Raw genomic sequence first — 17279 nt, 5'->3', positions numbered from 1 at the left:
TTCTCCCTGCTGTCTTTAAGAAAGTAAAACAGATTCAATGAGCCAGAATGAGAAGGGGAGTAGAGAAAGAGAAATGAAGAGAGATGTGGAAAAATGAATGGGCTCACATTGTACAGGAGAAAAGGGGACTCGGCAGCGAAGGAGGCCTATATCTCCTGAAGTGTCTTTTGTCCCAACGTGAAGTAAGCCGAAAGAATGCTCCTTCATGGCCCGGGTCTTTAGGGAACAGTCCAAGATTGATTTCTGCTTTCATTGAGAGGAAAGTAGAGCGTTCATGAGGAGCATGCAGAGTTCCTTCTCCTAGCCTCACTCTCATTTCTTTCTCTCCTCTCTCTCTCTCTCTCTCCCCTCCTCACCTCTCTCTCCCCTCCTCCCCTCTCTCCCCTCATCCTCTCTCTTTCTCTCTCTCTCTAGATGTACAGTGAGCTGTCTGCTGTGGTTAAATGTACAGTGAGCTCCAAAAGTATTGGGACAGTGACCCAATATTTTTTGGGGCTATGTACTCCAGCACTTTGGATTTGAAATGATACAATGACTATGAGGTTTTAGTTCAGACTGTCAGCTTTAATTTTAGGGTATTTGTATCCATATCGGGTGAACCGTTTAGAAATTACACCCCTTTTTGTACATAGTTTTAGGGGACCAAAAGTATTGAGACAAATTCACTTGTAGTGTATTAAACGTAGTAAAAAGTGAAGTATTTGGTTCCATTAATCATAGCATGCAATGATTACATCAAGCTTGTGATTCTGGTTGTGTTCCAGATTATTTTGTGCCCAATAGAAATTAATGGTAAATTAATGTATTGTGTCATTTTGGAGTCACTTTTATTATAATATATAATAGTGTTTTCTAAATTAATGTGAATGTGGATAATCCTGAATGATGAGTGAATAATGAATGATGATGCACAAATATCATACCTCCAAGTTCATATTTTACTTTTTTTGGGGGGAACATTATATTTGTTCCCCCAAATGACTTGCTCAGTCATTTGCTGGGGTGGTGTGATGGCATTGGGTTTGAGATGTGATCATTTTATTAGACTCCCTTCTTCTGCAAGCTAGATCAGAATGAACAGATAAATAGTTTTTTTTTTAACTTGACTACTGGTTCACATAAGAGGTTCACATAATATGCTGCAATGAAGCAAGTTTGATTCCGTTGAGTTCCCATATATATATATGATTGACATGAGAACTCCCAACAGGAGTTATGTAACTCTATTCAACATGGCTGAATGACAAGTTGGCGGCCACACTGACTGATGTAGCTAGTCGGGTGAGAGGAGTTGTGACTGTGTGCCAAGCATTGTGGGGGAACGCTGAAGGGGTTAAAGGAATGGTGTGTGCCTGTGCCAAGACGGCAGGACTCTGCTCTAAAGAACCTAATTGAGACACTAATTCTCTCGAGGATGGAGGGATGGAGGGAGGGAGGGAGGGAGGGAGGGAGGGAGGGAGGGAGGGAGGGAGGGAGGGAGGGAGGGAGGGAAGAGACCGGTGCTTCGAGCCAGCGAGCGGTTGAGATGGAGGGATGGAGAGATAAAGAAATGGTAGGACAGTGTGATGGAGGGAAAGAGGGAAGAGGCTGGAGCTAGAAGGATTGAAGGATTACGAAATATAGTGGTGGAAAAATCACTCAGTAGAAACCACATCTCCCCTCTCCAACACACAGAGGAGAGGAAAGAGACACAAATAGAATACTTAGAGCTGTGCTGGGGTTATGGATGACAACATGATGTTCAGTGTCTGGCTCAGAAGCTGTCCTCTACACAAATAGGGAGGGGAGGTAACTCTCTCTCTCGCTTTTTATCTCTCCCTCCCCTCCTTAAATCCCCCTGTCTCTCCCCTCTGCCTCTTTCTCTCTCTCTCTCTCTCTCAATTCAATGACAATTAAAGGGCTTTATTGGCATGGGAAACATATGTTTACATTGCCAAAGCAAGTGTAATAGATAATAAAAAAAAAGTGAAATAAACAATAAAAAAATGAACAGTAAACATTACACTCACAGAAAGTTCCAAAAGGATAAAGACATTTCAAATGTCATATTATGTGCAAATCGTTAAAGTACAAAAGGGAAAATAGTTTGCTCAGTTTTTTTGTTTGTTAATTCTTTCCAATATGTCAAGTAATTATCTTTTTGTTTTCTCATGATTTGGTTGGGTCTAATTGTGTTGCTGTCCTGGGGCTCTGTGGGGTGTGATTGTGTTTGTGAACAGAGCCCCAGGACCAGCTTGCTTAGGGGACTCTTCTCCAGGTTCATCTCTCTGTAGGTGATGGCTTTGTTGTGGAAGGTTTGGGAATCGCTTCCTTTTTAGGTGGTTGTAGAATTCAACAGCTCTTTTTCTGGATTTTGATAATTAGCGGGTACTGGCCTAATTCTGCTCTGCATGCATTATTTGGTGTTTTACATTGTACACTGAGGATATTTTTTTTGTTCAAACTTTTAACTGGTACAGTATATGAATTATGTTTAATAATATGGTGTTAAATATGTGTACAAATATATATACAGTACATGTATGTGTGAATGATCCTTAAAACAATTCCATATAGCTTAATAGAACCCTCCACCTCCCCTGGCTTAGACTGGGTTAAAACAGTTCGAGTTTATGGGGATGTTTTCCAATACCTCGCAAATAAGGGCACCTATTGGTAGATGGGTAAAAAAAAAAAGCAGATATTGAATATCCCTTTGAGCATGGTGAAGTTATTAATTACATTTTGGAAGGTGTATCAATACACCCAGTCCCTACAAAGATGCAGGCGTCCTTCCTAACTCAGTTGCCGGAGAGAAAGGAAACTGTTTAGGGATTTCACCAATGGTGACTTTAAAGCAGTTAGAGTTTAATGGCTGTGAGAGGAAAAAAACAACATTGTACTTATTCCACAATACTAACCGAATTGACAAAGTGAAAAGATGGAAGCCTTTACAGAATACAAATATGACAAAACTTGCATCCTGTTTGCAACAAGGCACTAACGTAATACTGCAAAAAACATTAGCAAAGCAATTCACTTTTTGTCCTGAATACAAAGTGTTATGTTCGGGGCAAATCCAATATAACACATTGCTGTGCACCACTCTCCCTATTTTTAAGCATAGTGGTGGCTGCATCATGTTATGGGGAATGCTTGTCATCGTTAAGGCCTGGGGAGTTTTTCAGGATAAAAAAGAAATGGAATAGAGCTAACCACAGGCAAAATCCTCGAGGAAAACCTGGTTCAGTCTGCTTTCCACCAGGCACTGGGAGATTAATTCACCTTTCAGCAGAACAATAACCTAAAACACAAGGCGAAATATACACTGGAGTTGCTTACCATACCAAGACGTGGGGTAGTGTTTGGCTGGAGCAAGGAGTAACACAATGCCACAGGTGTCTCAAGTTCTGAGGGAGCGTGAAATTGGCATGCTGACTGCAGTAATGTCCAGCAGAGCTGTTGCCAGAGAATGTATTGTTAATTTCTCTACCATAAGCCGCCTCCAACGTCGCTTTAGAGAATTTGGCAATGCATCCAACAGGCCTCACAACCGCAGACCACATGTAACCACACCAGCCCAGGACCTCCACATCCGGCTTCTTCACTTGTGGGATCGTCTGAGACCAGCCACCTGGACAGCTGATGAAACTGTGGGTTTGCCCAACTCAATAATTTCTGCACAAACTCTCAGAAACCGTCTCAGGGAAGCTCATCTGTGTGCTCGTCGTCCTCACCAGTGTCTTGACCTGACTGCAGTTTGGTGTCGTAACCGACTTCAGTGAGCAAATGCTCACCTTTGATGGCCACTAGCACGGTGGAGAAGTGTGATCTTCATGGACGAATCCCGGTTTCAACTGTACCGGGCAGATGGCAGACTTATGGACGAGCGGTTTGCTGATGTCAACGTTGTGAACAGAGTGTCCCATGGTGGAGGTGGGGTTATGGTATGGGCAGGCATAAGCTACAGACAATGAACACAATTGCATTTTATTGATGGTAATTTGAATGCACAGAGATACCGTGACGAGATCCTGAGGGCTCTATTTTCGGCTGGCGTTAAGGCGGCGCTAGTGTCAAACGCAATTTCGTCATGTAAAAACTGGCGTACTGGCACATTTTCCAGCCCTAACGCCAGGTTCTGCAATTTACCTGTCTTATATCAGTTCGCTTGGGCTCAGATGGGAGGGGTGGAGTCTTTAAAAAACGTGATCCAAAGGGCTAATTTCAGGCAGCGCTGATATAGGGATATTTAAGACCAACCAGAAGCTGGTTTTAGCGGTAACTCAGTTGGTTATGGTATGAATTCTGACAGCAGAAACATACTACCCATATGAACATGGAACAAGAGTTGTACTTTTGGTGCCTCTATACATCATATTTAGAATCATAAAAAAAAATTGAATGATTTTTTTTCTCCCCATTCATTTTGTTCGATTAAAAACCAAGCATAGCCTCCCCTCCTCTCAATTTGTTTTGTCCTGCCCAATGCAATCGCGAAGGAGTCAAGACTGTCTATAAATGGTTGGAAATATTAATCACCAAAGCTTTATTAAAACATCAAGTTTGAGAGGAGTAAAACAGTGAGCTGTCATTCCCTTTTTATCTCTGCATTGTAGACAGGCCCACGTTATTTTAGCCATGCAGGTCCCGTTTTGGATGTGCGTAAAACCTTCCATAGTGTGTGTTGTTTTAATATTATATGCCCACGGGGAGAAAATAGTGTGACATAGCCTATTTAAAACAAGTTGTTTCGTTTTGTTTAGAATTTGATTAAAATCATTAGTTGTCTTTTTAGGCCTCATCAATAATGAATGTAATCTTGCTTATTGACAATATTTGGCATGTCCATGCATGTAATTTACAGCCCTAGCCCCTATATCAGTGAGAATGCTATTGAAGACATACCATTACTTAGAACAATGTGGACTGCAATTGGGTTCAAGTTAAAATATTTATCAAAGATAGGTCTACATTTTGTTATTTTGTTCCTGTAACAACTAAAACAGATTAACATTGTTAATTGGAGTTGGAAATACATACAGTGGCTTGCGAAAGTATTCACCCCCCTTGGCATTTTTGGGGGGGTTTGTATCATTTGATTTACACAACATGCCTACCACTTTGAAGATGCAAAATATTTTTTATTGTGAAACAAACAAGAAATAAGAAAAAAAAGAGAACTTGAACGTGGCAGCAGGTAGCCTAGTGGTTAGAGCGTAGTGGTGGCAGGTAGCCTAGTGGTTAGAGCGTTGGACTAGTAACTGAAAGGTTGCAAGATCGAATCCCCCGAGCTGACAAGGTAAAAATCTGTCGTTCTGCCCCTGAACAAGTCAGTTAACCCACTGTTCTTAGGCCGTCATTGAAAATAAGAATTTGTTCTTTACTGACTTGCCTAGTTAAATAAAGATAAAATTCACCCCCCCAAAGTTAATACTTTGTAGAGTCACCTTTTGCAGCAATTACAGCTCCAAGTCTCTTGGCGTATGTCTCTATAAGCTTGGCACATTTAGCCACTGGGATTTTTGCAAAACTGCTCCAGCTCCTTCAAGTTGGATAGGTTCTGCTGATGTACAGCAATTTTAAGTCATACCACAGATTCTCAATTGGATTGAGGTCTGGGCATTGACTAGGCCATTCCAAGACATTTAAATGTTTCCTCTTAAACCACTCGAGTGTTTCTTTAGCAGTATGCTTAGGGCCATTGTCCTGCTGGAAGGTGAACCTCCGTCCCAGTCTCAAATATCTGGAAGACTGAAACAGGTTTCCGTCAAGAATTTGCTTTTATTTAGCGCCATCCATCATTCTTTCAATTCTGACCAGTTTCCCAGTCCCTCCCAATGAAAACATGGTGTTCTCGTTGGTGATGTAGGGTGTTGGGTTTATGCTATGCCTTCCAAACATAGCGTTTTCCTTGATGGCCAAAAAGCTAAATTTTAGTCTCATCTGACCAGAGTACCTTCTTCCATATGTTTGGGGGGTCTCCCACATGCCTTTTGGCGAACACCAAACGTGATTGCTTATTTTTTTCTTTAAGCAATGGCCACTCTTCCGTAAAGCCCAGCTCTGTGGAGTGTACGGCTTAAAGTGGTCCACAGAGCTGTGGAGCTTTGCAGCTCCTTCAGGGTTATTTCTTTGGTCTCTTTGTTGCCTCTCTGATTAATGCCCTCCTTACCTGGTCCGTGAGTTTTGGTGGGCGGCCCTCTCTTGGCAGGTTTGTTGTGGTGCCATATTCTTTCCATTTAAATTTTTTTTGATTTAATGGTGCTCCGTGGCATGTTCAAAGTTTCTGATATTTTTTTATAACCCAACCCTCATCTGTACTTCTCCACAACTTTGTCCCTGATCTGTTTGGAGAGGTCCTTGGTCTTCATGGTGCCGCTTGCTTGGTGGTGCCCCTTGCTTAGTGGTGTTGCACTCTGGGGCCTTTCAGAACAGGTGTATATATACTGAGATCAGGTGACAGATCATGTGACACCTAGATTGCACACAGCTGGACTTAATTTAACTAATTATGTGACTTCTGAAGGTAATTGGTTGCACCAGATCTTATTTAGGGGCTTTATAGCAAAGGGGATGAATACATATGCACGCACCACTTTTCCATACATTGTTTAAAACATTTTTTAAACAAGTAATTTTTTTTCATTTCACTTCACCAATTTGGACTATTTTGTGTATTTCCATTACATGAAATCCAAATAAAAATCCATTTAAATTACAAGTTGTAATGCAACAAAATAGGAAAAACGGCAAGGGGATGAATGCTTTTGCAAGGCACTGTAAAAGACCTTAAATACACAACTTGAAGTAAACACGTATTTCGCCATGGAGCACATTCTGATTGGCCACAACTTGTTTATTCATCAAAACTCAGCCCTTTCGAGCCAAAGCCAGCAAGTGCTCTGATAATTGTGATAGTGAAATTTCCTCAGCCCTGTGACCCAGTCTCTGGCCCTGTTCCCTCCTCAGCCCTGTGACCCAGTCTCTGGCCCTGTTCCCTCCCAAACCCTGTGACCCAGTCTCTGGCCCTGTTCCCTCCCCAACCCTGTGACCCAGTCTCTAGCCCTGTTCCCTCCCCAACCCTGTGACCCAGTCTCTAGCCCTGTTCCCTCCCCAACCCTGTGACCTAGTCTCTGGCCCTGTTCCCTCCCCATCCCTGTGACCCAGTCTCTGGCCCTGTTCCCTCCCCAACCCTGTGACCCAGTCTCTAGCCCTGTTCCCTCCCCATCCCTGTGACCCAGTCTCTAGCCCTGTTCCCTCCCCAGCCCTGTGACCCAGCCTCTGGCCCTGTTCCCTCCCCAGCCCTGTGACCCAGCTTCTTGCCGGTCTGGGAGGAGAGGAGAGGAGGGGAAGGGAGGGGGATCCCAGCTGAGGCAGTGTGGGAAAATTATCTAGCTCGGCATGTGCACACCCAATTACCCACAACCCCCCCGGCAGGTGACCCAGGTCACTGGACTGTATAGTGAAACAGCAGTCGCCCGTATGAATGGACGAGCTGGCGGTCTGCTTTGTGGAGCAACAAACTTGTTGTGTCCACTTGGGGTACTTGCTTCAAAAGGTGGTTTGTGCTTGTTGTTTGACCATTCACAGCTAATTCACTGAATTCCCAATGAACCAACATTGACAACAGATATGGGATTGAATACCCAGAACATCCCAGGTCTGCATGCAGATGATAATAATTTAGGTAGTGTTTGGGATTCATGCCTTCCTCTATAGATTATGTAATATATAGATGGTATGATATACAGTCTTCAGAGAGTTTGAAACCTGTTGATTTATTCCACATGTTGTTGTGTTACAGCTTGAATTCAAAATGGATTAAATATATATTTTCTCTCGCTCATCTACACACCTCATAATTACAAAGTGAGAACATGTTTTTAGACATTTTTGCAAATGTATTGAAAATGAAATACAGAAATATCTAATTTACTTAAGTATTCACATCTCTGAGTTCATACTTTGTAGAATAACCTTTGGAAGTGATTACAGCTGTGAGTCTTTCAGGGTAAGTCTCTAAGATCTTTCCACACCTAGATTGTGCAACATTTGCCCATTATTATTTTCAAGTAGATTTAAGTCAAAACTGTAACTCGGCCACTCAGGAACATTCACTGTCTTCTTAGTAAGCAACTCCAGTGTATATTTGGCCTTGTGTTTTAGGTTGTTGTCCTGCTGAAAGGTAAATTCATCTCCCAGTGTCTGATGGAAAGCAGACTGAACCAAGGTTTCCTCTAGGATTGTTCCTGTGCTTAGCTCCATTACATTTTTTTTTTTTATCCTGATAAACTCCCCAGTCCTTAACGATTACAAACATACCCATAACCTGATGCAGCCACCACTATGCTTGAAAATATGGAGAGTGGTACTCAGTAACGTATTGTATTGTATTTTCCAAACATAACACTTTGTATTCAGGGCAAAAAGTGAATTTAGGACAAAAAGTGAATTTTGCAGTATTACTTTATTACAGTGCTCTCCAACCCTGTTCCTGGAGAGCTACTGTCCTGTAGGTTTACCATCCAACCCTAATCTAGCACACCTGATTCTAATAATCAGCTGGTTGATAAACTGAATCAGGTTAGTTACAACTGGGGTTGGAGTGAAAACCTACAGGATGGTATCTCTCCAGGACAGGTTTGGAGTTAAAACCTACAGGAGGGTAGTTCTCCAGGAACAGGGTTGGAGTTAAAACCTACAGGAGAGTATCTCTCCAGGAACAGAGTTGGAGTGAAAACCTACAGGAGAGTATCTCTCCAGGAAGAGGGTTGGAGTGCCCTGCTTTAGTGCCTTGTTACAAACTGGATGCATGTTTTGGAATATGTTTTATTCTGTACAAGCTTCCTTCTTTTCACTCTGTCCTTTAGGTTAGTATTGTGGAGTAACTACAATGTTGTTATCCATCCTCACTTTTCTCCAATCAGAACCATTAAACTCTGTAACTGTTTTAAAGTCACCATTGGCCTCATGGTGAAATCCCTGAGCGGTTTCCTTCCTCTCCGGCAACTGAGTTAGGAAGGTAGTGACTGGGTGTATTGATACACCATCCAAAGTGTAATTAATAACTTCACCAGGCTCAAACGGATATTCAAAATCTACCAATCGGTGCCTTTCTTTGCGAGGCGTTGGAAAACCTCCCTGGTCTTTGTGTTTGAATCTGTGTTTGAAATTCACTGCTCGACTGAGGGACCTTCCAGATAATTGTATGTGTGGGGGAACAGAGATGAGGTAGTCATTCAAAAATCATGTTAAACACTATTATTGCACAGAGTGAGTCCATGCAACTTATTATGTGACTTGTTAAGCACATTTTTACTCCTGAATGTATTTAGGCTCCTTACCATAACAAAGTGGATGAATACTTATTGACTCAAGATATTTCAGCTTTGCATTTTTTATTATTTTGTAAGCATTTCGAAAAAACATAATTCCACTTTGACATGATGGGGTATTGTGTTTAGGCCAGTGACAAAAAATATATATTAAAATTTAATCCAATTTAAATTCAGGTTGAGACATAACAAAATGTGGAAAAACTCAAGGGGTGTGAATACTTCCTGAAGGCACTACAGACACAGTATGATATGTTGTTCTGTCTATCTACAGGTGGTGTACTGTATGCAACCTATCGATTATATATGATATGTTCCTATGTGACTGATACCTATACTTCCTGAATTGACTGCCTTCAATTCAAATTGACCTCAACCCTAGAATAGTACTATATATTATTCTCTTCACTATAGGTGGTGTAAGCAGTCTATATATTATGTATGATATGTGACGGTTACCTTCCCCTATAGATGATATTATATATTATGTAATATGATATGTTGTTGTGGTTCGGTCCATCTGTAGGTGGTGTACGTAACTGCTACCTTCCCCTATGCCATGCTGTTGGTCCTGCTGATCCGAGGGGTGACTCTGCCGGGGGCGTGGGAAGGAATCAAGTTCTACCTGTACCCTGACATCTCCCGCCTCTCAGACCCACAGGTAGGTACCGCCGTTCGATTCCCTATACCCCTATATCCTATAACCCTATAACCCTATACCCCCATACCCTATAACCCTATACCCCTATACCCCTATACCCACCCCTATACCCCTATACACCCGCCTATACCCCTATAACCCTATACCCCTATACCCTTATAACCCTATACCCCTATATCCTATAACCCTATAACCCTATACCCCCATACCCTATAACCCTATACCCCTATACCCCTATAACCCTATACCCCTATAACCCTATACCCCTATAACCCTATACCCCTATACCCCTATACCCCTATACCCCTATACTCCCTGACCTATACCCTATAACCCTATACCCCCATACCCTATAACCCTATACCCCTATACCCTATAACCCTATACCCCTATAACCCTATACCCCTATACCCTATACCCTTATAACCCTATACTTATTTTCCCTGTAACCTATACCCTATAACCCTATACCCCCATACCCTATACCCTATACCCCTATACCCTTATAACCCTATACTTATTTTCCCTGTAACCTATAGCCTATAACCCTATACCCCCATACCCTATACCCTATAACCCTATACCCCTATACCCCTATACCCTATAACCCTATACCCCAATAACCCTATACCCCTATAACCCTATACCCCTATACCCTTATAACCCTATACCCCTATATCCTATAACCCTATACCCAATAACCCTATACCCCTATACCCCTATACCCTATAACCCTTATAACCCTATACTTATTTTCCCTGTAACCTATACCCTATAACCCTATACCCCTACACCCTATAACCCCATACCCAATAGCCTATAGCCTATATCCCTATACCCTATATCTTATACCCTATAACCCTATACCCCTATACCCTATAACCCTATACCCCTATACCCCTAAACCATATAACCCTATACCCCTACACCCTATACCCCTATACCCTATAACCCTATACCCCTATAACCCTATACCCCTATACCCCTAAACCCTATACCCCTATAACCCTATACCCCTATACCCTACCCTACCCCTAAACCCTATACCCCTATACCCTATACCCCTATAACCCTATACCCCTATACCCTATACCCCTATACCCCTATACCCCTAAACCATATAACCCTATACCCCTACACCCGATACCCAATAACCCTATACCCAATAACTCTATACCCCTATAACCCTATACCCCTATACCCACCCTTATAACCCTATACTCCTTTTCCCTATAACCTATACTCTATACATTTACATTTACGTCATTTAGCAGACGCTCTTATCCAGAGCGACTTACAAATTGGTGCATTCAGCTTATGATATCCAGTGGAACAACCACTTGACCCCATACCCTATAACCCCATACCCTATAACCCTATACCCTATAACCTATAACCCTATACTCCTTTTCCGTATACCCTATACCCCTATACCACTATTCACACAGGACTAGTATTACTATAGAGCGTCGGGTATGTAAATATTACCCCAGCATGTCCGTTTTTCCAGTGGACGATTCGGTTGAGATGAGTTTTACCAAGCTGCCCATGTACTCATTCACAGTTGACCGTTTTGACTGAAGCCTGGAGGCTCTTCTCGGCGTGAAGATATTTCACGTGTCTAGGGACAGTCTAATAGTGACCTAATGACCTTCAGTTCACATGTCTAGGGACAGTCTAATAGTGACCTAATGACCTTCAGTTCACATGTCTAGGGACAGTCTAATATTGACCTAATGACCTTCAGTTCACATGTCTAGGGACAGTCTAATAGTGACCTAATGACCTTCAGTTCACATGTCTAGGGACAGTCTATTAGTGACCTAATGACCTTCAGTTCACATGTCTAGGGACAGTCTAATAGTGACCTAATGACCTTCAGTTCACATGTCTAGGGACAGTCTAATAGTGACCTAATGACCTTCAGTTCACATGTCTAGGGACAGTCTAATAGTGACCTAATGACCTTCAGTTCACATGTCTAGGGACAGTCTAATATTGACCTAATGACCTTCAGTTCACATGTCTAGGGACAGTCTAATATTGACCTAATGACCTTCAGTTCACATGTCTAGGGACAGTCTAATAGTGACCTAATGACCTTCAGTTCACATGTCTAGGGACAGTCTAATAGTGACCTAATGACCTTCAGTTCACATGTCTAGGGACAGTCTAATAGTGACCTAATGACCTTCAGTTCACATGTCTAGGGACAGTCTATTAGTGACCTAATGACCTTCAGTTCACATGTCTAGGGACAGTCTAATAGTGACCTAATGACCTTCAGTTCACATGTCTAGGGACAGTCTAATATTGACCTAATGACCTTCAGTTCACATGTCTAGGGACAGTCTATTAGTGACCTAATGACCTTCAGTTCACATGTCTAGGGACAGTCTAATATTGACCTAATGACCTTCAGTTGACATGTCTAGGGACAGTCTAATATTGACCTAATGACCTTCAGTTCACATGTCTAGGGACAGTCTAATATTGACCTAATGACCTTCAGTTCACATGTCTAGGGACAGTCTAATAGTGACCTAATGACCTTCAGTTCACATGTCTAGGGACAGTCTAATAGTGACCTAATGACCTTCAGTTCACATGTCTAGGGACAGTCTAATATTGACCTAATGACCTTCAGTTCACATGTCTAGGGACAGTCTAATAGTGACCTAATGACCTTCAGTTCACATGTCTAGGGACAGTCTAATATTGACCTAATGACCTTCAGTTCACGTGTCTAGGGACAGTCTATTAGTGACCTAATGACCTTCAGTTCACATGTCTAGGGACTGTCTAATAGTGACCTAATGACCTTCAGTTCACATGTCTAGGGACAGTCTAATATTGACCTAATGACCTTCAGTTCACATGTCTAGGGACAGTCTAATAGTGACCTAATGACCTTCAGTTCACATGTCTAGGGACAGTCTAATAGTGACCTAATGACCTTCAGTTCACATGTCTAGGGACAGTCTAATATTGACCTAATGACCTTCAGTTCACATGTCTAGGGACAGTCTAATAGTGACCTAATGACCTTCAGTTCACATGTCTAGGGACAGTCTAATAGTGACCTAATGACCTTCAGTTCGGAGAAAGTCAGAATAACAATGCATATTAATAAGAACCGTGAACTTTAACCTTCAGACATTTAATTACCTGACGGATTTGGCAAGTTATCGATTCATTGTCACAAAATTGTCCACTTCTTCGTCTTTTAAAAGTACAGCACAAGGAAAGTTGATATGTGACAAAACAAATCATTCATCTGTAGGCTACGGTACAGAGCATTTGGTTTTAAGCATCAATTTGTTCCCGTGTTCTTACCCAAACTGGGCCCCAGCTCCTGTTGAATTTCGTAAAATCCCTCAAAACACAGGGATGACGATTCACACGGGAGAAGTATTATCAAAGGACGTTGGAGGTTGCTGAAACAAGAGCTGGGATAATAAAAATTACTGACATGGCAGATTCGGACGGGACCAAAATTACGAATGTGGTGATTTGTGTCCGTGTACACAATTACATTACCCAGTAAAACATATCCGTCCAAATAGAGCAGCCATATGTGTATGTCTGTAGAAAGTAGTGATATGCAGGGAAAAGGGTACCGTTCAGGACTCTCAGAGCGGTGACAGCACTGGTAGCTAGCTGCCAGGAAGCACAGATGGTGTGGTGGTGGGGTGCTGATTACAGCTGACTACAGGAGGTGGAGGTGGGGTGCTGATTACAGCTGACTACAGGAGGTGGAGGTGGGGTGGTGGGGGTGCTGACTACAGGAGGTGGAGGTGGTGTGGTGGTGGGGTGCTGACTACAGGAGGTGGAGGTGGGGGTGGTGGGGTGCTGACTACAGGAGGTGGAGGTGGGGTGGTGGGGTGCTGACTACAGGAGGTGGAGGTGGGGTGGTGGGGTGCTGACTACAGGAGGTGGGGGTGGGGTGCTGACTACAGGAGGTAGAGGTGGGGTGGTGGGGTGCTGACTACAGGAGGTGGAGGTGGGGTGGTGGGGTGCTGACTACAGGAGGTAGAGGTGTGGTGGTGGGGTGCTGACTACAGGAGGTGGAGGTGGTGGGGTGCTGACTACAGGAGGTGGGGTGGTGGGGTGCTGACTACAGGAGGTAGAGGTGTGGTGGTGGGTTGCTGACTACAGGAGGTAGAGGTGGGTGCTGACTACAGCTGACTACAGGAGGTAGAGGTGGGGGCTGACTATAGCTGACTACAGGAGGTAGAGGTGTGGTGGTGGGGTGCTGACTACAGGAGGTAGAGGTGGGGTGGTGGGGTGCTGACTACAGCTGACTACAGGAGGTGGAGGTGTGGTGGTGGGGTGCTGACTACAGGAGGTGGAGGTGTGGGGTGGGGTGCTGACTACAGGAGGTAGAGGTGTGGTGGTGGGGTGCTGACTACAGGAGGTGGAGGTGTGGTGGTGGGGTGCTGACTACAGGAGGTAGAGGGGTGGGGGTGAGGTGCTGACTACAGGAGGTGGAGGTGTGGTGGTGGGGTGCTGACTACAGGAGGTAGAGGTGTGGGGGTGGGGTGCTGACTACAGGAGGTAGAGGTGTGGGGGTGGGGTGCTGACTACAGGAGGTATAGGTGTGGGGGTGGGGTGCTGACTACAGGAGGTAAAGGTGTGGGGGTGGGGTGCTGACTACAGGAGATAAAGGTGTGGGGGTGGGGTGCTGACTACAGGAGGTAAAGGTTTGGCGGTGGGGTGCTGACTACAGGAGGTGGAGGTGTGGTGGTGGGGTGCTGACTACAGGAGGTAAAGGTGTGGGGGTGGGGTGCTGACTACAGGAGGTAAAGGTGTGGGGGTGGGGTGCTGACTACAGGAGGTAAAGGTGTGGGGGTGGGGTGCTGACTACAGGAGGTGGAGGTGGGGTGCTGACTACAGGAGGTAGAGGTGTGGGGGTGGGGTGTTGACTACAGGAGGTGGAGGTGTGGTGGTGGGGTGCTGACTACAGGAGGTTAAGGTGGGGTGCTGACTACAGGAGGTAAAGGTGTGGGGGTGGGGTGCTGACTACAGGAGGTAAAGTTGGGGTGCTGACTACAGGAGGTGGAGGTGGGGTGCTGACTACAGGAGGTAAAGGTGGGGTGGTGACTACAGGAGGTTAAGGGGTGGGCTGCTGGCTACAGCTGACTACAGGAGGTAGAGACGTCTTAATATAATGGCGTACTGAGTTGAACTGACAACCCTCTATATTTCTCAACTGTTTAACGCTGCATACCGATGCACTGTTAGCACATCCAGCAGATAGTGGAGTGGTCCAAAGATTGAGTCAGAGAGAGTCAGAGAGAGAGAGAAGGAAAGACAGAGAGGAAGAGTGTTGAAATGGGCTGGAGGTTCGTGGTACAGACGACTGGCTCCTGCTGAACTACCAGCAGCTCTTATAGTGTTGCCTATAGCAGCTCAAACATACAAACCCTTTTATAGCAGCTCAAACATACAAACCCTTTTATAGCAGCTCTAACATACAAACCCTTTTATAGCAGCTCTAACATACAAACCCTTTTATAGCAGCTCTAACATACAAACCCTTTTATAGCAGCTCTAACATAGAAACCCTTTTATAGCAGCTCTAACATACAAACCCTTTTATAGCAGCTCTAACATATAAACTCTGGTACGGTAATATCCTGTAGCAGCATAAACCCTTTTACGGTAATATCCTGTAGCAGCTCAAACGGTAATATCCTGTAGCAGCTGTAACATATAAACTCTGGTACGGTAATATCCTGTAGCAGCTCTAACTCTGGTACGGTAATATCCTGTAGCAGCTGTAACATATAAACCCTGTTACGGTAATATCCTGTAGCAGCTCTAACATATAAACTCTGTTACGGTAATATCCTGTAGCAGCATAAACCCTGTTACGGTAATATCCTGTAGCAGCTCTAACATATAAACCCTGTTACGGTAATATCCTGTAGCAGCTCTAACATATAAACTCTAGTACGGTAATATCCTGTAGCAGCTCTAACTCTGGTACGGTAATATCCTGTAGCAGCTCTAACATATAAACTCTGGTACGGTAATATCCTGTAGCAGCTCTAACTCTGGTACGGTAATATCCTGTAGCAGCTCTAACATATAAACCCTTTTACGGTAATATCCTGTAGCAGCTGTAACATATAAACTCTGGTACGGTAATATCCTGTAGCAGCTGTAACATATAAACTCTGGTACGGTAATATCCTGTAGCAGCTCTAACTCTGTTACGGTAATATCCTGTAGCAGCTCTAACATATAAACTCTGTTACGGTAATATCCTCTAGCAGCTGTAACATATAAACTCTGGTACGGTAATATCCTGTAGCAGCTCTAACATATAAACCCTGGTACGGTAATATCCTGTAGCAGCTGTAACATATAAACCCTGTTACGGTAATATCCTGTAGCAGCTCTAACATATAAACTCTGTTACAGTAATATCCTGTAGCAGCTGTAACATATAAACTCTGTTACGGTAATATCCTGTAGCAGCTGTAACATATAAACTCTGGTACGGTAATATCCTGTAGCAGCTCTAACATATAAACTCTGGTACGGTAATATCCTGTAGCAGCTCTAACATATAAACTCTGGTACGGTAATATCCTGTAGCAGCTACGGTAATATCCTGTAGCAGCTCTAACATATAATCTCTGTTACGGTAATATCCTGTAGCAGCTGTAACATATAAACTCTGTTACGGTAATATCCTGTAGCAGCTGTAACATATAAACTCTGGTACGGTAATATCCTGTAGCAGCTCTAACATATAAACTCTCTTACGGTAATATCCTGTAGCAGCATAAACTCTGTTACGGTAATATCCTGTAACAGCTGTAACATATAAACGCTAGTACGGTAATATCCTGTAGCAGCTGTAACATATAAACTCTCTTACGGTAATATCCTGTAGCAGCTCTAACATATAAACTCTCTTACGGTAATGTCCTGTAGCAGCATAAACCCTGTTACGGTAATATCCTGTAGCAGCTCTAACATATAAACTCTGGTACGGTAATATCCTGTAGCAGCTCTAACATATAAACTCTGGTACGGTAATATCCTGTAGCAGCTCTAACATATAAACTCTGGTACGGTAATATCCTGTAGCAGCTCTAACATATAAACTCTGGTACGGTAATATCCTGTAGCAGCTCTAACATATAAACTCTCTTACGGTAATATCCTGTAGCAGCATAAACCCTGTTACGGTAATATCCTGTAGCAGCTCTAACATATAAACTCTGGTACGGTAATATCCTGTAGCAGCTCTAACATATAAACTCTGGTACGGTAATATCCTGTAG

General features: G+C 43.4%; 1 protein-coding gene across 2 annotated transcripts in view; it reads left to right on the top strand.

Moving 5' to 3' along the window:
* Positions 1-17279, top strand: part of slc6a11b (solute carrier family 6 member 11b) — a 68610-nt gene that overhangs the window by 32730 nt on the left and 18601 nt on the right. For both annotated transcript variants that reach the window (XM_082967725.1, XM_082967724.1), the window contains exon 7: positions 9844-9978. In XM_082967725.1, the coding sequence (XP_082823851.1) occupies positions 9844-9978 (135 nt within the window). The remainder of the gene's footprint in view (positions 1-9843; positions 9979-17279) is intronic.

Source organism: Salmo salar, chromosome 22, assembly GCF_965601325.2.
Source record: "Salmo salar chromosome 22, fSalSal1, whole genome shotgun sequence".
Taxonomy (NCBI): Eukaryota; Metazoa; Chordata; class Actinopteri; order Salmoniformes; family Salmonidae; genus Salmo; species Salmo salar.
Note: the sequence above shows the minus strand (reverse complement) of the source record. Positions and strands in the feature narration are given on the sequence as shown.